Source organism: Dipodomys merriami, unplaced genomic scaffold (genome assembly GCF_024711535.1).
Source record: "Dipodomys merriami isolate MVZ:Mamm:240054 unplaced genomic scaffold, mDipMer1.0.p SCAF_28, whole genome shotgun sequence".
NCBI classification, from domain to species: domain Eukaryota; kingdom Metazoa; phylum Chordata; class Mammalia; order Rodentia; family Heteromyidae; genus Dipodomys; species Dipodomys merriami.
This window is the reverse complement of record NW_027204270.1, coordinates 8,519,443-8,542,732: the sequence shown is the minus strand read 5'-3', so window position 1 is coordinate 8,542,732 and position 23,290 is coordinate 8,519,443. Positions and strand designations below refer to the sequence as shown.

Genomic DNA, 23,290 nt, shown 5'->3' with positions numbered 1-23,290 from the left:
GTAGGAGTGCACTTCTTCTGGAGCTTCTAAAAGAGAGATGTGCACACTCACTTTCTCCAGCTTCGACAATAACCTTCTCCCCCCTCCCTTCCCCTGCCCCAGCCCCCATGGCTTCTTTTCAAATCAGCAGTGCTTTCTTTCCTCTTGACCTCAGCTTCTGTGCTCACATCTCTGATAAGTGTGACCCTCCTGTAAGAAATCTTGTGATGAAAATGAATTATGTAACTTGTGGGCAGGGTTGGGAGAAGGCAACTGGGCGAAAGCAAAGGAAAGGGTGACATTGTCCAACAACACCATAAATAAACTCATTACCTGACTTATGAAATGGTAGCCCCTCTGTACAACAATAATAATAAAATTACATATATATATATAGAGAGAGAGAGAGACCATGGGGCCTGAACTCTGGGCCTGGGCACTGCCCTTCAGCTTTTCAGCTCAAGGCTAACACTCTACCACATGAACCACAGAGCCACTTCTGGCTTTTTCTGCTTATGCCATGCTGAGGAATCGAACCCAGGGCCTCATGCATGCAAGGCAAGCACTCTACCACTGAGCCACCTTCCCAGCCCAATAAAAATTATGGTTCTATGCACTCTCAAATAATGACAGCGTTCTTGTAGACCAAACATATCAAACATTGGTCTTCTGGCCTGCTTTCCATTTTTCCTTGGGGGTTTCTTGAGATAAGGTTTTATTATGTAGTCCAGATTGGCTTCAAAATGAAGATTGTCCTGACTTTCACTGCTGAATTCTGGAAATGCAGGTTTTTGGCACCGCAACTATCTTCGTGTGTGTGTGTGTGTGTGTGTGTGTGTGTGTGTGTGTGTGTGTGTGTGTGTGTGTGTGTGTGTGTGTGTGTGTGTGTGTGTGTGTGTGTGTGTGTGTGCCAGTCCTGGGACTTGAACTAAGGGCCTGGGTGTCATCCTTGAGCTTTTTTTTTTTTTTTGACTTGAATCACAGCCATATCCAGTTTTCTGGTGGTTAACTGGAGATAAGAGTCACACAGATTTTCCTGCCTGGGCTAGCTTCGAACTGCGATCCACAGAGCTTAGCCTCCTGAGTAACTAGGATTACAGGCATAAGCCACTGGCACTTGGCTTGTCTTTTGCTTTTTATGGTCAACACACTTACAACCCCTTAGGTGGGAAGTGCTATCCTGATTCCTGTATAATTCCATAATCTAATCTAGAATAAAATTAAGGATCTTATGTCTATGTGGCTTTCTCCATGATCCTCCTGGCTTACAGAGAAACAATCAAAGAAGAGTTTTCTTAAGGATGTAGGTGCTGTATTCTCTCATAAATGCACTTCTAGTTGTGTGTGGGGGTAGAGGGATTAGTAATGCAGGGTTTCGAAAGTGAAATAGAGTCCAATAGTAGCATATCAACACCCCCTTAGATTCTGTCCACACAAGAGTAGAAATGTGAGCAGGTATGTCAACCTCATTAAACATAGGGTGGAATTGGGTGCAAGTTTAAGTCTACAGTGCCCCCCTTGGTGTACTAAAAATGTATGTTGGTTCTCTGCTGCTATACAAAAGTCACCCTCATTTTTGCAGTGGAAAGGCACAAAAATATATTATCTAACAGGGGCAGGACTCTGGCATCAGTCTTGCCAAGTGCCTTTGGCTGAATGTCTGACTGGATTCAAGAGTAACCTGCTGTTATCTCCAGTATTTGCTCAAGGAGTCCAGGTTTCCAGGCTATTCCTGGGGCTGTTGATAGGTGTCAGGAAGTTCACTGGTCGTTGGCCAAGGAACATAGTGCTTATCACAATACAGTTCCACAATGAACAATCTGGGTGATTAATTAATCACTCCTTCCCAGTGCACATGGGTACCAGAACTGGCATGGAAAGCATAATGGAGGCTATTGATGAAGGTGCCGAGATAAGAGATGACAATGCGCACTGTTCAGGAGAACCTGCTGCTCTCTCTCACAATGGGCACCATGTCACTAGCCACCTGCATTCCTTCAGGGTCACCAAGAAAGGGCCCTGTCCACTTCTCAGAAGTATACACAGAACATAGGGATGGGGCGGATGCCATGATGTCTATGATTAAGAACCACAAATAGGGGCTGGGATGGTAGCTCAGTGGTAGAGTGCTTGCCTCGCATGCACAAGGCCCTTGGTTCGATTCCTCAGCACCACATAAGCACAAAAAGCCAGAAGTGGTACTGTGGCTCAAGTGGTAGAGCGCTAGCCTTGAGCTGAAGAGCTGAGGGACAGCGCCCAGGCCTAGAGTTCAGGCCCCATGACCGGCAAAAAAATAAAAGAACCATGAGCCCCAATAACCCTTTTTCTCTGTCAGTTAATTGCCTCCAGTATTTTATTATGGTAATGTGGTAATGTAAGGTAATTCAAGGTTCTAAGATATCAGGTAGAGATAGGATTAAAGAAAACTTGTTCTGGGCTGGGAAGGTGGCTCAGTGGTAGAGCGCTTGCCTTGCATGCATGAGGCCCTGGGTTCCATTCCTCAGCACCACATAAGCAAAAAGAAAAAAGCCGGAAGTGGTGCTGTGGCTCAAGTGGTAGAGCGCTAGCCTTGAGCTGAAGAGCTGAGGGACAGCGCCCAGGCCCAGAGTTCAGGCCCCATGACAAAATAAAAGAACCCAAAATAGGATACAGCAGACAGCAAAAGTTTCCACTCAGGACACTGAGCTTGGCACACAAGGGACTCTTCACCGGTGGCAAGGGATTGTCTCAGGATCCAAGCTTATCTTTATCCCTCCAAGTGGGAGTTGAAAGGCTCCCTTTCCTAAGATCACTGCTTTGTCCCTCTTCATAGGACACTTTTGTCTGAGCAGCTAGCTTCCACGAAGAGACCAACCCAGGAGTGAGAGGGCAAAGAAAGAAAGAGGACACCAGACAGAAGCAACAACTCATTAGATTTGCCCCAATTCTCTCCTTTGCTTTCCGTGACTGAAAAGTATTTCAGTGCAGATTAACATATATGTGTGTATCCAGGGGCTGGGAAGATGGCTCAGTGGTAGCGTGCTTGCCTTGCATGCCTGAGGCCCTGAGTTCAATTTCTCAGCACCACATAAGCAAAAAGAAAAAAGCTGGAAATGGCACTGTGGCTCAAGTGGTAGAGCGCTAGCCTTGAGCTGAAGAGCTGAGGGACAGCGCCCAGGCTCAGAGTTCAGGCCCAATGACGGACCCCTCCCCCCCAAAAAAAAACAACAACCATATATGTATGTATCTAGTCGTGTGTTTTAGACCCTTGTGTCATTCCCACCTTTGGTATTGGGAATACATGCATGTATGAACACTGATGGTGCTTGTCTTTCCCCCTGCTTTCCCTTCTATTGAGTATGTATCTATGAGTGGCATTGTTGGGTCTACAGGGAGCTTTGAGGGGAAATGCCAAATCAAAGCAGGTTTTTAAGACTGAAGAGTTTATGGTACTCCCTTTCATAAGAACCTCAAGGATTACCCAGCACATGGAATAAAATCCAAATACCTTACAATGAACCACAGCCCCCTCCTAAACCCTCCCCCATCCCCCATGATCCCTTGCTTTTCCCCACTCAGTTTTCATCACAGTCACACAGATCCTGCTGGGTCACTGACCCACCTTCCTTCTCCTCCCTCAGAAGCCTTAGTCTGCCAAAGAAGCTCAGTGTACATATATAATCAGGCTTCAGATTGCCACTTAAATTCCACGCTTCAAGGGAAGTTTTCTAAGAACTATGTCAAAGGTTTGTGTCTTCCAAAGACCCTTCTTGAAACACTCTACCCATTTTTTCCTATAGCATGCAATATAATCTACATTTCAATCATAAGCTATATATTCTGCCAAAAAAGCCTAGTATTAGTTTGTTGAAATGGCTTGAACAGCAGAAATATGTTCTCCAACAAATCTGGGACTGCAGTGTGAAATGCAAGAAGCTACAGATCCAGGCTCTAGCTGAAGCTCTAGCTAGAACCCCGTCTTTCTCTTGTAACCCCTCATGGTGCATGCTGAATCTTGTGGCAAAGTCTCTCTGCTCGCTGGATGCTGGTGGCTCATGCCTATAATACTAGCTACTGAGGAGGCTGAGATCTGAGGATCACAGTTCGAAGCCAGCCCAGGCAGAAAAGGATGTGAGACTTTTATCTCTAACAAACCACTCAGAAAACTGGAAGTGGCACTGTGGCTCAAGTGGTTGAGCTGAAGAACAAAGGGACAGCGCCCAGGCCCAGAGTTCAAGCCCCATGACTGACAAAAAAGTCTCTCTGCTCTGCCTTCATCTTCATGTGCCTTCTTCCCTGAGTTTAGGTCTTCTCCTCTTCTGAGGCCATTCACCATTGGCTATATCCACACCTATCACTGAGGATCATTAATTCACCTCATTACATGTGAGAAGAAATGATCTCAACAATGATGATCTTCTGTAGTGCTGTGATTTCAGCATACTTAAAGCCCCATGGGCAGATGTCTATCTGCTCATCCTTCTACCCATGATACCTGAGAATGTGCTTGGTATTGGGCAGATGCTTCTTCATTGGGATCCATGCAAGAACTTAAAGACTAAAATGGTTTGTTTCTTTCTTCTCTTCCTGTTTTTCTGTCTCCAGTGCAGTGAACCCTCATACCAGAGTGGGAAAAAATGGTGACTTACATGGTTATTTTTTCTGGGGATTGAACCATGAGTTTCATGTGTGTATTCACTCTCCCCAGAACCACATTACCAGCTCCAGATTGTTATAAAATACAGTCAATTAACGTAGACAATTTGAGGTTCAATAAGTCACCAAACCAGAAAATGATTGCCATTAAAAAAAAATATGCTTATATTCACAGGATCCCAAGGAGGGGCACAGACAAGTCGGGCACCCAAAGGAAGAAGAGTCAGAAGATAGAAGGACAGGGAGAATGATAGATAGGCTCCTTCATTGTGTTTCCACATGAAGAAATGCTCAAAGCTTAGTCACCAGCCTCAGGAGTGACTTGTTAAGAACACATAATAAACCCTGAGGCTGTCCTGATTCTCTGATGCTTGACCAGAGTACAGTCATGACAGCCTGGTGTCAAGAAGCCGTAACTGTGGTGGCTGAGGGAGGGGACTCTGCATTGCTTGGCTTGTTGGTGAAAAGGTGGCTCAGTGGTAGAGCACTTGCCTCAGCACCACATAAGCAAAAAGAGAAAAGCCGGAAGTGGCGCTGTGGCTCAAGTGGTAGAGCGCTAGCCTTGAGCTGAAGAGCTGAGGGACAGCGCCCAGGCCCAGAGTTCAGGCCCCACGACTGGACCCTCCCCCCAAAAAAAAGAAAAGAAAAGAAAAGAAAAGTACACTCACAGGAGAGTTGTATACTGTCTCTCAGAATTGGCTCACCCTCTTAGTGACAATACCTTTTGGACTGGGAAAAAATAGACATCAAAGCATGCAAGCATACAAAATAAAACAGCTAGCTAGCACAAGGAGTAAATGTGAGGTGGATTTTATAATACAGTATAGATCTGGATAGTGACTAGAGGTAGGAGCAAAATGATCATATCTTTCTTCTGATTTTATAACCCATACGAACTGCGTGTTTTCTGAATGTGTCAGTATTATGGATGAGGACTAGAATCCTTTCCCAGAAATGTCTGTCTTTCCTCTCCTAACCTTGCCGGTGACAATCAGGGTGATGCAGTAATCACACCCATGGGGCTAAGCTTGTGCAGGTAAATATCTGCTGCAATCACTTTCAAGGAGGATGTTTTCAATGTGCCAAAGCCTCTGTCTGTGAGGACAGCAGGACCCTGGAGGCAAAGGCAAGTTATAAGGTATCTGGGTCTGTGGGCATGCGAGTTCCCTGAGGTCTTTCCCAAGGGACAGGCTTTCCTCAGCTCACCCTGAAGGAAAAAGAGTTCCATGCTTTACTAATAATCCTTTGCTTTACAATATCCTTAACTTTGGTGAATGCATTCTTGTCTGAGGATCAGTTTTGTGGGTTCATGCAAATTATCTCTCTCTCTCTCTCTCTCTCTCTCTCTCTCTTTTTTTGCTGGTCGTGGGGCCTGAACTCTGGGCCTGGGCACTGTCACTCAGCTCTTCAGCTCAAGGCTAGCACTCCACCACTTGAGCCACAGCACCACTTCCATTTTTTTTCTGTTTATGTGGTGCTGAGGAATTGAACCCAGGGCCTCATGCATGTGAGGCAAGCACTCTACCACTGAGCCACCTTCCCAGCCCCCACTCTGTCTCTGTCTCTGTCTCTCTGTCTGTCTCTCTCTCTCTCTGTCGGTCATGAGACCTGAACTCAGCCTGGCTCTGTCTCTTAAGCTCTTCAGCTCAAGGGTAGTGCTCTGCCATGTGAGCCATAGTTCAAGCAACTCTACCACTGAGCCACCTTCCCAGCCCCCAGATTATCTCTTTACTATTGACATTCCTCATGCCATCAGCCACCCAAGGAAGTTCCAGATTCTGTGTGCGGTTCTCCACCTCACAGTGACATGGGTACATTTTAGATGGTGTTGTGCTGCAATGTTGAGAACCCGAGCTTCGTGAGAGCATTTTGCAAAAACCACATAGTCTAATGGGGTACTGGCTTATGCTCACTGGTCAGTGATGATATACCAGACACTGTGCTGGCGGTGTGTTAAGGAGGACAATGGAAAGTGGCCATGGAGTCAGCTCTGGCTATGTTCATGGAGCCATGGCTTTGGATTCACTGTCTGTGCAATGCAGACACCACAAATTGCTTTTTAAATATAACTGGCATTTCACTGTGTTGTAGTTTCTATAGGTTAGAGGTTTGGACACAACTTAGCTGGGTTCTAGCTTATGGATAATCTTATAGGCCCATGAAGAAGATGTTAGAACTTCAGTCTCCTCTAATGCTCAACTAGTAATGGTCAAAATCCAGTTTTATTCAATAATTTAGGCAGAATATAGTACTTTTGGGTTAAAGGCTGAGGACATGTGTTTCTTGGTCATTACTGATCAGATATCACCACTCCCAACATCCAGAACCCACTAATCTTCCCTCCCTCCCTCCCTCCCTTCCTCCTTCCCTTCCTTCCTTCCTTCCTTCCTTCCTTCCTTCCTTCCTTCCTTCCTTCCTTCCTTCCTTTTTCTTTTTCTTTATTTGGTTTTGGGGGCTTGAACTCAGGGCCTGGGAACCATCCCTGAGCTTCTTCTGATCAAGGCTAGCACTCTGTCACTTAAGCCACAGCTCCACTTCTGACTTTTTTCTGTTTATGTGATACTGAGGAATGGAACCCAGGGCTTCATGCATGCTAGGCAAGCACTAGGCCACATTCCTGGACCCTCGTATCTTCTTTTCATGTGACCTTCTCCAAATAGCTGCTTCTCTTCTTAAACCAGCAAGGGAGGGACAAACTAAGATGGTCTTCAGAATCTACTGTGATGAAATCATGAACATGTAATCACATACATGTCATATTTACCCCATCACAAGCAAGTCACAGGAGATCACACAAGGATATAAACAGCTTGGTCCGCCTTATTTCTTTTCTTTTCTTTTCTTTTTTTTTTTTTTTTTGGGTCTGGTCGTGGGGCCTGAACTCTGGGCCTGGGCGCTGTCCCTCAGCTCTTCAGCTCCAGGCTAGCACTCTACCACTTGAGCCACAGCGCCACTTCCAGCTTTTTCCTTTTTGCTTATGTGGTGCTGAGGAATCGAACCCAGGGCCTCAGGCATGCAAGGCAAGCGCTCTACCACTGAGCCAACTTCCCAGCCCTTGGTCCACCTTAGAATCTACCCTACTCTGTAGCCATACCAGAGGGTGATGGGAAAAGAAGCCAAGCCTACTTCTGAGTTTACAAAGCAGAGAATGGTCCACATCCATGGGCTCACCCTTTAGAACTGGTGACAGCTACTTATCTAAGATGAATTCCTCTCATCTTGTCTAGATATCTCTCCATACATACCACATTGCTCCCATCTGGCCACATCCCCAGTGAGGAACTCTGTGCTTTCTCTGGAGTGTTTTCCAGCCTATTTTCAGAATAGTATCTCTCTGCCCTCCTGTCAGCACTGCGATAGCAGTCCCCATTTTGCTGTGGAAATGCTATATGAAGTATGTTCTATTACCCATATGGCTATTAAGTATTTATCACAATGGATTCCCTGGATGGATTTTCACCTGGGAAAATCATCAGGTCAGTCTATGAAGAACCACACATATGACGGATTTCCAGTCCAGATAAACTGGGAAGTCAATGTTCCATGGGCGTCCTGCATCTCTTCCTCCTATGTTGTTCTTCCGGGTCATATATGAGCAGCTATAATTCTGCTCCAGCTACTCTTTGGTGCTTGAATGTTTTACATATCCATCTGTAAACCAAGACTGGGCTCTGTCTTCCTCCTTTGCCTGGTTCTAACCAAGTCTTCAGCAAGCTATGGGTATGAAAGTAGAGTTAATGAACAGGCATTGATAATGAAGGAGTCCAGGCAACTTGTTCCTGCAATTCACATTTTCTCTTCAGATCTGCCTCAGCTGAGTGTCTTATTTATCACTATCAGTGATGACAGATTGCTGCTGTACATGCCTCGTACATGACCAAGTGGGTCAGGAAGAACCAGGTTCATGATGGAAAGTTCAACATGACTATGGCCTGAATGTGTCCCCCAAAAGTGTATTCTGATCATCCATGACCAAGCAGTGAGACTCTACCAAGACTGGGCAGTGAACCAGAGCTGGTTCTCAAAAGAAGAATGTTTCTTTGCCTAAGAAGGAGATAAATTTGCTTCCAAATCTTATACTTCTGTATTACTATTTTTTTTAACCAGATTCTCAGGTCATAGCTCAGGCTCCAGGACTTCACTGATGTTTGGTTAGAGACATCATTGCTTTTTTTTTGGGGGGGGGTCTGGTCGTGAGGCCTGAACTCTGGGCCTGGGCGCTGTCCCTCAGCTCTTCAGCTCAAGGCTAGCGCTCTACCACTTGAGCCACAGCACCACTTCCGGCTTTTTTCTTTTTGCTTATGTGGTGCTGAAGAATCGAACCCAGGGTCTCAGGCATGCAAGGCAAGCGCTCTACCACTGAACCACCTTCCCAGCCCCGAGACATCACTGCTTATAGAACAACACAGTGCACCTATTATCAAACTCGGAAAGAATTCTAAATCTTCCTCCCCTCTCACCTTTGTATCAGATTTGATATACAGGCTATCACTGAATTAATCATTGTTTCACTCACCTGGGGAAGACACAGATCAAGGTCAAGTAGTAGAATGTGCATTTATTCCCCAAGGTGATCTCTCAGGGACTGGGGCACAGTGTGATGGTTTACATACAGCCCTCTGATCCTCAAAGAAAGAATCCTATCCACTCCTCAGGAGGACACATGAGCAGAAGAGTTGACAAGGTGCAATATGAGTAAGAACTATCTGCTTGTAGCAGAACAAAAAAATTCCATATAAGACAATGGCCTTAGCAGAGGTTTTGTAAGATCGTTTCCTCTGGGTAGGAAATTGTCTCCGGACCCATGCTTGTCCTGGGTATTGAAAGGCTACTTTTCCAGCGATCTCTGTTTTATAACTCTTCATAAGACACACATCTGAATAGCTGGCTTACTTGGAGAGACTGACCAGGGAGAAACAGGAGAAAGAAAGACCCAACCCGACAGTCAGAAGCCCCATTGTCTGTTCATAGGAAGCCATACCTTAGCTTTGGAAGTGGCGTGCCAATGAGATTTGCCCTGATTCTCCTCCTTGCTTCTGGAGTGGCATTACATTTCAATGCATGCACGAACACATTCGTTTATCTGCTCGTGTGCTGATAGACCCACTTGTCATTCCCACTTTTAGGTATTGGGGGGTAATACCTCTGTGAACACTAAAGAACAGGGTCTACCTCAGTCCTTGTACTCCCCCCAGTGTGGGTACACAACTAGGAGCCCCATTGCTGGGTCATGGAGTGGTTTTATGTGGAACTTTTGGAGGAAATGCCCAATGGAAGTAATTTTAAAAGCGCAAGTCAACTCGTGCTATTGCACTGCACAAAGACCTCAATCTTCCCCCAGCACTTGGAAAAAAAATCCAAGTATCTTGCCTAGAAGCACGGCGAGGTCTGGTTCTTCCCCCATCCCCTACCACCCCCTCCTCCTTTTCTCCTCACTTGGCATTGTAGCCATCCATGGCCAAGAAGACATGTAGGAAGAGTTGAAGACGTTGCTCACTCTCCAGACATTTGTGACACATCACCCACTTGTCTATGAATGACGATGGCTCCAGACTCCTTCCCCACAAAAGGCATGATGTTTGGGACCCTCCACTGCAAAGTTCCTTCCTGAGGCAGATCCCTTGATCCTCTTTCAATTCTAATAAGCCTATCTTATCTCGAGTCCTGTTTGGTTGGTTGCTTTTTCTTTATTTCATTCTCTATTTTGCTACTCTGTATCCAGGGTGATAGGAGAAGAACTAAGTAAGGGCATAGTTATTAGATATTTTGCAGTGCCCTTTTGTTTTGGATATTTCATGCTTACAACCCACCATCCGTATGAAGTCAATTCATGCCCTAGTACTGGATGGGGATTTTTTCCAGACATGGAGGAACAAACCCCTTCTACAAGCCCATGTATTCTACTGTGCCTGGCTCAGCCTCACCTGTTTGGTTCCAATCTGTCTTGTTCACTTCAAAAAGTGACCACCAAAGCCATGGGAAAGGACATCCATGTTGATTTCAGTTCTGCAGGAAGATCTTCTCATCCTGGAGGTGGTTTCATTTGATCATCATCCATAAATGCCAAGAGAAAGTTCCAAAAGATAGCACTAGAATTCTGTCTCCTGCCTCTTAGCACAATGCTGTTGCTTGGGTAGGAAACATTACTTCTCTCTGCTTCAGTGTTCACTGTGCCTTTTCTGTACCTCCTTGAATTGAAGAATACCCCATTATTTGTATATCTGCTTCTCAGTTCCTACCAGGACATTCACACGTTTCTGGATCCTTCAATCAATCTCCCTCAGTTACCTGTGCAAAGAACTTTATTCCCACAGTGGTTACCTACAGCAATTCCAAGTGACCCACCTTAAAACAAGCACCATTTGGTACACAGCAAGCTTCATGGGACAAGTGTTGATCTGAAAATCCATCCCGGGGGCCCCAATGTCTCAAAATGTGCTTGGTGTTGAGTAGTTCATCTTTACTGTTATCTGCGCAAGAATTTACTCAAAGATGAGATTGGTTATCCCTGTCCTTGCTTAGTCTGTTCTGTCTCCAGTGGAGGATTCTCAGCAGAGGATCAAAATATGCTGTCTGTTGCCGTTGCTGGGAATTGAACGAAGAGCTCTATACGTGCACGCACCCTAGGGCCACATTCCACCAGCAACTGAGTTTATTACTAGAAAATTTGAGATTCAATAAGGCCACCAGTTCAGAAGATGATTTCCATTGAAAATATAACTTAGCCAGGTGCTGGTGGCTCATGCCTATAATTCTAACTACTCAAGAGGCTGAGATCTGAGGATCGAGGTTCAAAGACAGACCAGGCAGGAAAGTCGGTGAGACTCTTATCTCCAATTAATCACCAGAAAACCAGAAGTGGCGCTGTGGCTCAAGTGGTAGAGTGCTTGCCTTGAGCTGAAGAGCTCAGGGACAGCACCCAAGCCCAGAGTTCAAACCCCATGACCTACAAAATAAAATAAAATAAAATAAAATGAAAACATAACCTACTTCTCATGTTCCCATGAAGGGTACAGTCACACCAGGGCCAAGGTACTGACAGTGAAGTAATGACTGCTAAGGAAGAAAGCTAGGAAACAACATACACAGAAATTTCTATGGTGTTTCCCCAGGAAGACAAAAGCAAGGCTGAGTCACCACCTTCCCAACTGGGTGGCTGAGATGATTTCAGTGCACTCTGGGGAAAAAGTGTTGCACTTGATTGTCTCGTCCCTTTATAGGGTAGTCGTGGCAGGTAGATAGAGACTTGTCATTGAGAGACCAAGAATGTTGGTGGTTGAGGATATGAATTCTGCATTTCTTAGATTATATGTGAAAAGTGTACTCACAAGAGAATTATTTGCTTTCTCTCAACATTGTTAACCTTGGAAAGTGCTGTGTCTATTAAAACAACCAGGCCACACATGTCAAATCATGAAACTATAGAAAATAAGAGAGATGGCAGATATACTCGTTATGAAGCTTAGTTTTAGCCTTTGAACATGTCAGACTAGGGGAAGGGTGGGTAGTGGCTTTTCTTCCTCTTTTACTTTGGCACAGAGACAGCTTTGCTAATCTCTGATTTTCCAACTGAGGAGAAACACAGGGCTCCTGAGAGGACTTCCTCAATGTTTTCCCAATCTCTGAGCAGCTTGGCCATGGCTTAGCATCAACTCCCAGGAGTCCTTTAGCCACTACCTGCCCCTTTCCTAGCCAGATTGATGAATATTTAGGTAGTGTGATAAAACACAGCCTCATGTTGGGTTAAAACCTATTCAGTTGAGAATCGGATGCAATCATTTGCATTGAAGATGATTTCCATGTGCCAAAACCTCTCCCGGCAGTGGAGAATCAGATCCGGCAAGTTATAAAGTGCCTGGGTCTGTGGGGAAGAGATATTCTGAAGACCTTTTCCAGGTGGTAGGAGTTCCTCAGCCTACTCTGAAGGAAGAAAGGTGCCATGATTGCTTTTCTGGTGCTCCTTCTCCCTGCTGGGGTTCTGGGGGTCAGCTTGTGGTTTTTAGTGGAAGCTCTGCTGATTATTGATGTTCCTCCTGCCATCAGCCACAGAGTGATGTTTCGGATTTTGTACCTTGCCTTCAACCAGTTAACAAAATGGGTAAATTTGATCTTTTAATGATTAAGTCTTGCTGGAGTGCTGAGAACCTGGATATTGGGAGATCATTCTGTGAAAAGACATGTGCTTTTATAATTTAGTTAGAGTTCATTGGCCAGTAGAGTGGCCATTCAATGAGCTCCTGGACAGACAGGGAACATAGGAAATTCAGAGAGTAGGTTTCTCATGGGAAAGAATCTGTAATCTTTATGTGTTAGATAGAGTTGAAGTAGTACCTGGTGGCCTTGTCTGTACAGGGTAGCATGAGTCAGTACCCAGTTGGTGAACTACTTCCTGTTATTCGTTGGGGGGAAAAGAGCTTTCAGTTGGATGAGTGAGGCTCTAATTTGCTGAGATGTCTTAGAGATTGCAGTTGTTGGTCCGTTTGGAATGGTTGGAACCAAGGGGCATGAACCACAGCCCTGAATTTTAACATCTGCCAGGAAAGCGTTGCTGCGGTGAAAAATGAGTCTTTCATAACATCAGGAAGGATAAAAATGTCTTCTGTGACCTAATAGTGTCTGTTCTGGAGCTCTGCAACTTATATCAACAAGAGACAGAACAGTGAGACTAATTGCATATGATGATATGTATATCATCATATGCAATTATATGTATGTATGTATGTATTCTTATATAGTGCAAGGACTAGAGCTTGAACTCAGGGTCTCACATTCTTTTTTTTGGGGTCGGTCGTGGGGCTTGAACTCTGGGCTTGGGCGCTGTCCCTCAGCTCTTCAGCTCAAGGCGAGCACTCTACCACTTGAGCTACAGCGCCACTTCCAGGGTCTCACATTCTTGCTCAGCTTCCTTGATCATGGCTGGTGCTCTATCACATGAGCCATCCTCCTATTTATTATTTTCTGGCTAATCTCAGACTTTTCTGCCCAGGCCGCCTTCCAACTGTGATCCTCTGACTCTCGGCCTCTTTCGTAATTAAGATTATAGACATAAACCTCTACTGCCCAAATAATATTAATAATTTAATTTGGTACATAGATATTTTGTTCAAGCCCTAGAAAGAAGTTAGGCCTGAGAGACCAAATGCTGTCATCAAAACAGTAACGGCAAAAAGACGTAGACAAGACAGTGTGGAAGAAGGATACAATTTGGTAGCAGAAAACTATGAGAATGTAGCAGAAACTGACATGGAGGATACTTGTATAAGATCAAATTGTCTACTCCCAATGCAGTCCATGCATGGAGGAAAGTCCATATTGTTTTGCTCTGCTATTGCTGTGCAGGTGTGGTAGGTGCTCTTAGACAGAATGGTCAGGTCTTGAGCACCCTTTATGTCTCTGGTGTCCTGCAAGGAGTTGGGAGGCCACACAGCAGGGCCACAGTGATGCTGAACTGTGGTGAGGAGTAACCAGCCGAACTTGTCAATTCAGTTCCAGCCTCAGCTGGTCAGAGAGCAAACTGCTTCCAATGTGAGGTGTCAGTGGTAATCTAATGATGGACCGAGCCATTCTATTGGCCTGCATCCGGGTGATGGCTTCCTCACACAGTGTCACACACTGTTCCTGTTAAGAGCAAAACAGACGACAAGGAAGTCATGAGAAAGGGCAGCCAGTCACTTCCCAGACAGTATTGAATAGTGGTGATTAATTCTGGGGGACTCACCTCAAGGATGGAGCAACAAGTGGGGATTTCACACAGCCTCAGAGCTGCCAAGGCTGTGGAGAGAGGGAGGCCTCTGCCGTAGGTCTCTGGTTCACTCTCAACTTTGCATGGCCTGCGTGTGGAGGAAGAGGCCCCCAGCAGTCCAAATGTGGCTCTGAGACCAAAACTAATAGCTTTCTTCACGTGTATGTGCAATGGATGGATCGAGCACTAAATGAAAGCACTAATGTACCTCAGGAGTAAGGAAGGGATAGGCTGGGAGAAACGAGTTAAGACTCAGAATAGAAACAAAGCAACAAGGCCAGGGGCGCTTTCAATGGAGACGGTGGGAAATTCTGATTTCGCATTTATACCTTCCCACTTCTCGGAGTCAGCTTCAATATTTATGTCCCTTGTGGAAAGACAACTCAGTCACATCAGAACAGGAGCCATGCCCACACTGATGTTCTGGGACTGACACCAGAATGGTTGGTGGGAATTGAGTCTTGGAAACGGACAACTAGATCTTGTCTCCATCTCTCATCCAGGGGCTTATATTGGAGAAGCTGAGAATTTGCTCCATGCCTCGCTTAATCCAATTTTTACACGATCTACTCCCTATAATGAATGACCCTAAAATGATGGTGACCAATATGCGATTTGGAACAATTCAGGTAAGGCTGTATCAGCCCAAGGGTACATCCTCTGGCCTCAGGCGAGGCATAATCTTCTACCATGGAGGAGGCTCGATAATGGGCAGTCTTGGTAAGGAGTTTTCCTGTAATGTTGGATGTGGGAGATGAAGGGTCTTATTACCCCTCAGCCTCATGCCCATATGATACCTGAGGATCTCTTGGGAGATGGCAAATCAAGTGGCAGTGGAGTTTGGTGTGGAGATGCTAGTAAGAGGCTAAGGGACACCTCAGTGGATAGAATGACAACCTCTCCGGCAATATTCTTCACACTATCATCTCTTAGTCCCTATAAGAGACCTGAGATGTCTCAATGAGGCTGCTGACTCTTTCCTTCTTTCCATTATAGCCTTTGTCCTCTGACTCAGAGAACTTGAACTAATCATAATGTCCTCCCCAGCCACACCTATTTCTGCATTGAAGTGATATATGAACTTATTAATACTCCTCCTTTTAGCTAAAACTCCTTAGTGTTGGCTTTATCTATTTCAAATGCCTGAACCTTCTAGATCCTCAGTTGCCTCTATTGTGAAATAAACATTGAAGAAGATGAACCTCATGGTCGACTTGAGCTATGACACGTGGTAAACTGTAGATATCTGGCTTTGCCTATGCAGCACTGCACCGTGCTGTTTCAGAGGAGAAAGGGCTGTATGCTACCCACAGGCCTACAGCAGCACCTGTTGTTAGTGGGGCTGTGGTGAGAAATGTTGGACCCCCATCATGACACACACTTGTTTTTGTCTTGCAGATTTTTACCACAACGTATGCAATTTCCTGGCCCAGAAGACGAACTCAGTGCTGCTCTCAGTTGGGTAAGTTTCCCAAGAGATGGGGGAGTAGCAGACATATCAGTCCAGGATGGTTGTGGACAAGAGAGCAGATGCCCTTTGATACATTCACTCCCAGACAGAGAAACAGGGAGCACCAGGACATCGGAAGCATAGAATAAGATACTCATAACAGCTGGCATTATGGCTCACTCCTGTAATCCTAGTTAATCAGGGGGCTGAGATTTGAGCTTTGTAGTTTAAAGTGAGCTCAGGCAGGACAATCTGAGACTCTTACCTCCCATAACCATGGAAACAAAGAAACAAAGAAACAAAACATGCCCCAAACAAACTGGAAGTAGAGCTGTGACTCAATCTGTAGAGAACTAGCCTTGATCTGCAAAAGCTCAGGGACAGCACCTAGCACCTAGGCCCTGAGTTCAAGCCCCAGAGTTATAGGACTGGCAAACACACACACACACACACACACACACACACACACACACACACACACACACACATACACGCAAACACACACACACAGATGACCATCACTAATCAGCAAGGAGGAACAATGATAAAGACAAGATTACATACTTTGATTTTATTCACTTTTCATCACTTTAACAACTGCAAAGAAAACTTCTTAAAGGAGGAAGGATTTTCGTATTTACTGATTTGGAGGTTTGATACATGCTAGCTTGTTTCACTCCTGTGTTCCTACGTGAGGCAGATCATCATGGTGGCAGGAAGATATGAAGAAACTAGGCAAAGGTGCCCATGTCATGGTAGCAGAGAGAGATAGAATGAGACCAGAGGAAAAATACATTGAAACACATAGACTCTGTGACCTAGTTTCTATAAGTAGGACACAACTAAAACCACCTCTCAGTAATGCTATCAAGTTAGTAATCCATCAATAGATTCCCCCATTGATAATGTCAGTGACTCCAGTCATAGCACAATGATTGGATCCGTCCTCTATCAAGCATTTAACACACATAGCCTTTTGGTGGGATACTTCATATCCACCCCTAGCTTATAGCCATCTCATAACATGAAAGGCACTTAGTCCTATCCAAGAGTCCTCAAAACCTTAAGAGTTGCAATGTTGTTCAAAAGTTCAAGTTTAATGTCACTTCAGAGACTCAAGGTAACTTACCATTTGAGGGTCCCTGAAAACTTTCAATATGCAAAGGCAGAGTAAACCTTCCCATTTGAAAAGCAAAGCAGCACAGAAATAAAAATGAATTAGAAACATTAAGCCCTAAGTTCCCTTTCTGTCAAACGGATGTGGGATATGACCCTCAAATGATATTGGCAGTTCTGTACCTATGACTGTGTGGTGACAATCCTTTCTCTCCGCCGAGCTGGCTCTGGACCCTGGCTGCAGATTTGCTTAGCCTGAGATCCATATTCCTGACAACCTTAACTCCCTTGGCTCTCCACTGTAGCTTAGGCTTCACCCTCACACCTTTGCCCATCCATCATCTTTTCATGGACAGATTGAGGGATCATCAGCATTGCCATACATTGTCTAATTCCCTTTGGCTTCCTTTGAACTCTCAGAAGTCTACATTGCATATCTGCAAAACATCAGCACATGGACGATCTCAATAGCTACGTACCAACATTTCAGGAAGTAGCTGGTCCCTCTGTGCACCACAGGTGCAATGGCCACCTAGTGTATGAGTGAAATTGATAGTGGAGAAATAATTTTGTAGGAGTCCCTATAGAAGGCAAGTGTTCCAGGGTTAAGTATAGACTTTTACACCTGAGCTTAAGAGGGGGAGATGTCTGGCTACTTCCTGAGCTATCCTGAAGGTGTTTTCCTTTTTGCTTTGCTTTCTTTCTTTTCTTTTTCCTCTGTCGACCATGGGGCTTGAACTCAGCGCCTAGCTGTTGTCCCTGAGCTCTTTTGCTCAAGGCTAGTACTCTACCACTTTGAGCCACAGTGACACTTCTGATTTTCTGGTGCTTAATTAGAGAGAAGAGCCTCACAAACTTTCCTGCTTGGGATAGTTTTGAACTGAGATCCTCAAATCTCAGCTTCCTGAGTAGCTAGGACTACAGGCATGAGCTGCTGGCGCCCAACAATTCTTTCTTATTGTCTATAAAAAAAAACTAATGATTTTAACAACGACACTATCTTTGTTCACAAATTCCAACACAATAGCACTTTGCTGGTTAAACTGTACATTTTTTCACTTATTCCTGCACTGCCTTTTGCCACCGGATTTCACTAAAACATGAATTAAGAAAAATTTAGAAAAACCCATGCCATAGCCTATACTGAGCTGCCTTGATATGACTTCCATCAGTTTTTTGCTTAGTCCTCCCACTTTACTTATTGATTTATATTATCTTTAAGGAGGTGTACAAAAGGCTTTGCCATTTAACAAAGCAGTTTATGAATACAATATTCCTTGATCAATGTTACCCTCCATCACTTTTCTTAATTTTGTAGGACATACATTGGATCCTTGTCTGCCATCCCCCTGTCTTCCCCTCTGCATTCACCTACCCTTTTAAAATCCTTCACTCCATCCCGTTCCTTCTGAGTACCTGCTTCTTGGTGTTCTACTTTGCTGAACTTTGACTTTGCCTTTCTAAGGAATTACACTGAGTTCTCCACTGAATCTACCATACTTCAGTGTATACATTTGTATATACTTGCATACCCTCCAACATATTTACTTATAAATTGATAGGCTAAAACTACTTTCTACATATAAAGGAAAACATGCATCTTCTGTCTCTCTGGGTCTGACTCACTTCACTTAACATAACTTTTTCCAGGTCTTTCCATTTCTTTACAAATAGTACAATATTCTTTCTAATGAACCCTTCAACTTTAAACTTAGTCTCTCACAAAATCTTAAGCCATGGACAAAATATAGACAAGCGCTTTGCCATAATGCAGCATGAATGGATTGATTCTCAAGAGAATTGTTTCCATCTGAGACCTCGTGAACTCAGTCTCTTATGTCTACATTCTTATTGGCATTCTGGTTTTCAGAGCTTCTCCCAGAATCACCAACCTCGCTCCAGTTGTAGCATTTTTGGGCCTTGCCACCTTACATATAAGTTTTTCATAGGCTAGCACTCTACCACTTGAGCCACAGAGCCACTTATGGCTTTTTCTGCTTATGTGGTGCTGAGGAATCGAATCCAGGGCCACATGCATGCAAGGCAAGCACTCTACCACTGAGCCACTTTCCAAGCCCTCTTTCTTTCACGAACCAGTTTCAAGGGCTTCAGAACCATATTATCATGTGGTCACTGCAACATTCCCATTTCTCCAGTTAATTTTCTTTGTTACTTGAAAGTCTGATCACTCTAACAACCTTTCAAAGATTTATTTTAGATCATAGTTTCAAGTGTTATCAGTCCATGACCAAATTGTTCCACTGTTATGGAGTTGCTATAAGATAAAACTGGTGATAGCAAGACAGTGTGGCAGAGCAAAGTCGCTCACTATGTACAAACCAGAAAGCTGAGAGAAACAGTAAGTGCTTAAGGAACAAGGTATACTTCAGAGGTACCATAAGTGATCTATTGCCTCCAGCTAAGCCCCACCATCAACCAGTGCCCAATAATGTCAACTAATTATGAATCCAGCAATTTTTAATCTATTGTGCAAGCCAGAACCCTCATGATCTCATTACCAGGTGGTGGTATCAGCCTTTCTAGATTCTTGACATCTCTAAGAACTGAATAAAATGTACATAGTAACGTGAAGCACACAAATTTATTAAAGAGAAAATAAGTGGAATATATTGTATACTCTGGGATAAGGCCAGAGCAGGAGAGCTCCAAGGCTCTGCCAAATGGGGGCAGGAACAATTTAAGGCTGCTTTTGGCTGAGTGGAAGGTTGAGAACCCCTCTCACAGGAGTACTTCATGATGGACAGTTCTCAGTGACAGGTGTGGTTATATAGTATTTGTTAACATGCATACTCATTCTCACAATACATTCTGTTACAAGGCTATGAATGATATGCAGCGAATAAACATTAAACCTTAATTAAGGATTTCTCTCCTCAAAAGTTCTCTTAAGCAAGCCCTGCTAGGTGCAGTACTGCAAGTGTGTCATGAAGGGCATTTTATTTGGTTGAAAAAGAAAATTGCCTGCTAATTGGCTATTTACCAGTACTTTTTGATGGTTATAAGGTAGGGAATTAGATGATGTCTTGGGGTGTTCCTTAGGCAAGGGCTAGTAACTAGAACAGTCGTACATATGACTATGAAAACAATAGGCCCTGTTTTCTCGGCCTGCGTCAATCCAAAGATGTCTTGATAACTTGACCCACCAGCTAGAGAACAAGACTGGAGCAAATGAGCCTTTGCAGATGGAATACAACACACCCTACTGATAGAGCAATGGAGCCATAAGGCAATATTCAATAGCTATTTGGTAAACGAAACCACCCTAACAGCCTAAGATGTAAAGAAATCTTAGTAAAATTAAAGGAAACATGTTCACAAGTGTACAAAAAGCCTGATAATATCCTTAAGAATTTAAAAACGAAACCAAGCCAATATTTAAAAAATTCACCTAGTCCCAATAAAACAATGTAAAAAGGAATAGACAAAATAAGGTGAATCTGAGAATCAGGGTAGCATATCTTTCAGGGGAGAAATGGATGAAGATATTAGGGAATCAGCATTGTCTGAAGGTCATAGACAATGTCTTGTTCATTGGTAGGACAATGGTTCAATAGGTTGACCTTCATTGCATTTTTCAAGTACTTACCTACATACCTCAATCAACTTCTAGGAAGGTAAAAAGCAATGTGGAAAGAAACTCATGAAACAACTCTAGTCCTTGAGAAACCAAGGGAACATTTGAGTGAAAGAAGAGGCAGTTAGGTGCTAGTCACTATGATTCTGGGTCTTAATCCAAAAGATCACAAAAAGTCAATGTGATACAGTTTAGAGAAGGAAATGAGAGAAATAAAATTAACAATCATTCTGTTATTTTATGTTTCACCAATGGACATATTTAATTTTGGATTTCCCTAGAATGAGTAGACAATGCAGCTGTAGGACGCCAGGAAATCACTAAGCACCACTAGTCATAACACTGAGGAGAAGAACATCTGTCCCATGTCCAAGACCTGATCCCAACTGGCTAACATGGCATCTAGGCTTCTAGCATAGTAATCCATGATCTAGAAAGCCTTGGAGAAAATGAAGATCCCTTGAACAGAAACCACAGAAAGGTATGCACAAGCAACTGCTCTGATGTCTTCTGAGGAATTTCAGAGTGTATCATTATAGCAGATTCTTGCAGAGATGGACAGAGCAGATTGATGGACAGCTGTGTAATTGCTCAGGGAGAAAAGGAGCTTCAGATTTGCCAGTGGACTGCCATAGGATGTGTCTGGAAGAAGATGGCTGAGAGATGCTTCAACATGGGAATACCGTCTCTTTCCCTCTGACATTATCGCTTTTCTTTTCTCCTTTCTATTCTTGGCTCCCTTCTTGAAAGCAATTTCCCCTTGAGATCAGCCTCAACTTCCCTTCCACTACTGACAGTGGGACCACCGGCAGCTTCAGTTGCATCTTTCCCCCCATGATTGTTTGTTTTCTGTTTCTAAAGCCAACAAATTTCAACTTGCAGAATCCTGGTGGGTTTGTTATATATGGAGTCAGTGTATAGATCTGGATGGAGAATTTCAGCCATTCTGACTCTAAACAGATGCTTTACACACACACACACACAACCACACACATACACACATACAGCAACCACACACATAGCAGGCACACAATATGAACAAAGATTTTAGTTTTTTAGAAACATTTAGAGGGATTAATCAGACATGGTCTCCTCAGTGGGGTAGAAGACACTGTTCAAATGGTCTCTTCTAACTCTTGCTCACTAGGGTATCGGGTTTTCTTTTTTCCCCCACAGGTACCGAAAGCTTCCTGATTACCACTATCCTGTCGGTGCCTCAGATTGCTTGCATGCCACCATCCACTTCCTGAAGACACTAGATATCTATGGGGTGGACCCCTCCCGGGTTGTGGTCTCTGGGGACAGCATTGGGGCTTCTGCTGCAGCTCTCATCAGCCAGGCCTTGATTGGCAGAACAGATATTCCAAAACTTCGGGCTCAGATTTTGATTTACCCTGCTCTCCAGGGCATCAATTTGCAGTTACCATCATATCAACATAACAAAAATGTCCCATTTCTCACTAGAGACTTCATGATTATGTGCTTCTGCCGATATTTTGCAATTGACCCCTCCTGGAAAGATGCCTTGTTAACAGGTGCTTATGTTCCCGCCAACATGTGGGAGAAGTATAAGAAATGCCTGAGTGTTGACAATCTCCCTGAAAGGTTCAGAACCAAAGACTACAAACTTGAATTTCCTGCACCTTTTAATGAAGCTGCCTATCTGGAAACCAGACATGTTTTTGAGGTAGAAAATGCCCCCCTCATAGCTGATGACCAGATTATCACTCAGCTTCCAGGGGCTCTCATAGTGACCTGTGAGTGGGACATCCTCCGAGATGATGGCCTACTGTATAAGAAGCGCTTGGAAGACCAGGGGGTCCCTGTGACCTGGTACCACGCAGAAGATGGTTTCCATGGATGTATGCTATTCTTTCATAGGCTTATATCTTTCCCCTGTACTCTGAACATTGTTAATGCTATAGTCAATTTTCTAAAGGAAATATGATGAACTCAGAATGTTTTTTAAAGTTAACCTTATTGTAAAGTTGATGTACAGAGAGGTTACAGTTACATAAGTAAGGTAATGAGTACATTTCTTTTTTCTTTTTCTTTTGGGTCCGGTCATGGGGCCTGAACTCTGGGCCTGGCCACTGTCCCTCAGCTCATCAGCCCAAGGCTAGTGCTCTACCACTTGAGCCACAGCGCCACTTCCGGCTTTTTTCTTTTTGCTTATGTGGTGCTGAGGAATCGAACCCAGTGCCTCAGGCATGCAAGGCAAGCACTCTACCACTGAGCCACCTTCCCAGCCCTTGAGTACATTTCTTATCTAACATTGTTACCCTTTCCCTTGTTTTCTCCACTTTCCCTCCCCCCAACCTCCCTCAAAATGTAATGTTCATTTCCAACATAGTATCTTGTGAGTATCACTATTGCATTGGTTCACCCTTTGTCCTTTGTCTCACCATTTTGTTATTCCCTTTCCTGTCCCCAAATTAGACAAATGAATATACAAGACACAGGGTACGAAAATCAAAATCAGTGACAACAGAAGATAAAAGGAAAAAATGAAAGAATAAATAAATAATTTCACAAAGAACATTAAAAACATCAACAAAACCCTGTTGTTTCCATGTCTTGGAGTTCATTTCAATTAGCATAATTTTATATGGTCATATGTATGTAGCTATTAATCTTTTGTGATCCTTTGCTAGGACTATTCTAAACATATACTAAGCAGTACAAATGTGAGAAACCATGATGCCTATGTTTCTTTGGGTCTGGCTTACTTCAGTGAGTATGATTTTTTCCAAGTCTTTTCGATTCTTTATGA

At 44.0% G+C, this 23,290-nt stretch overlaps 1 protein-coding gene across 1 annotated transcript; it reads left to right on the top strand.

Moving 5' to 3' along the window:
• Positions 1-12,553: 12,553 nt before the first annotated feature.
• LOC138837958 (arylacetamide deacetylase-like 4 family member 1) lies at positions 12,554-22,993 on the top strand. Its single transcript, XM_070036953.1, has 4 exons — positions 12,554-12,712; positions 14,860-15,076; positions 15,755-15,818; positions 21,694-22,993. The coding sequence occupies exons 1-4, from the start codon at positions 12,554-12,556 to the stop codon at positions 22,463-22,465; spliced, it is 1,212 nt and encodes a 403-aa protein (XP_069893054.1). The 3' UTR covers positions 22,466-22,993.
• The last annotated feature ends 297 nt before the right edge of the window (positions 22,994-23,290 follow it).

Coding starts and splice junctions, on each gene's coding strand:
- LOC138837958 (XM_070036953.1), top strand. CDS start 12,554: ATGATTGCTTTTCTGGTGCTCCTTCTCCCTGCTGGGGTTCTGGGGGTC. Junction 12,713..14,859: donor TCAACCAGTTAACAAAATGG/GTAAATTTGATC, acceptor TCTCTCATCCAG/GGGCTTATATTGGAGAAGCT. Junction 15,077..15,754: donor CTCGATAATGGGCAGTCTTG/GTAAGGAGTTTT, acceptor TTTGTCTTGCAG/ATTTTTACCACAACGTATGC.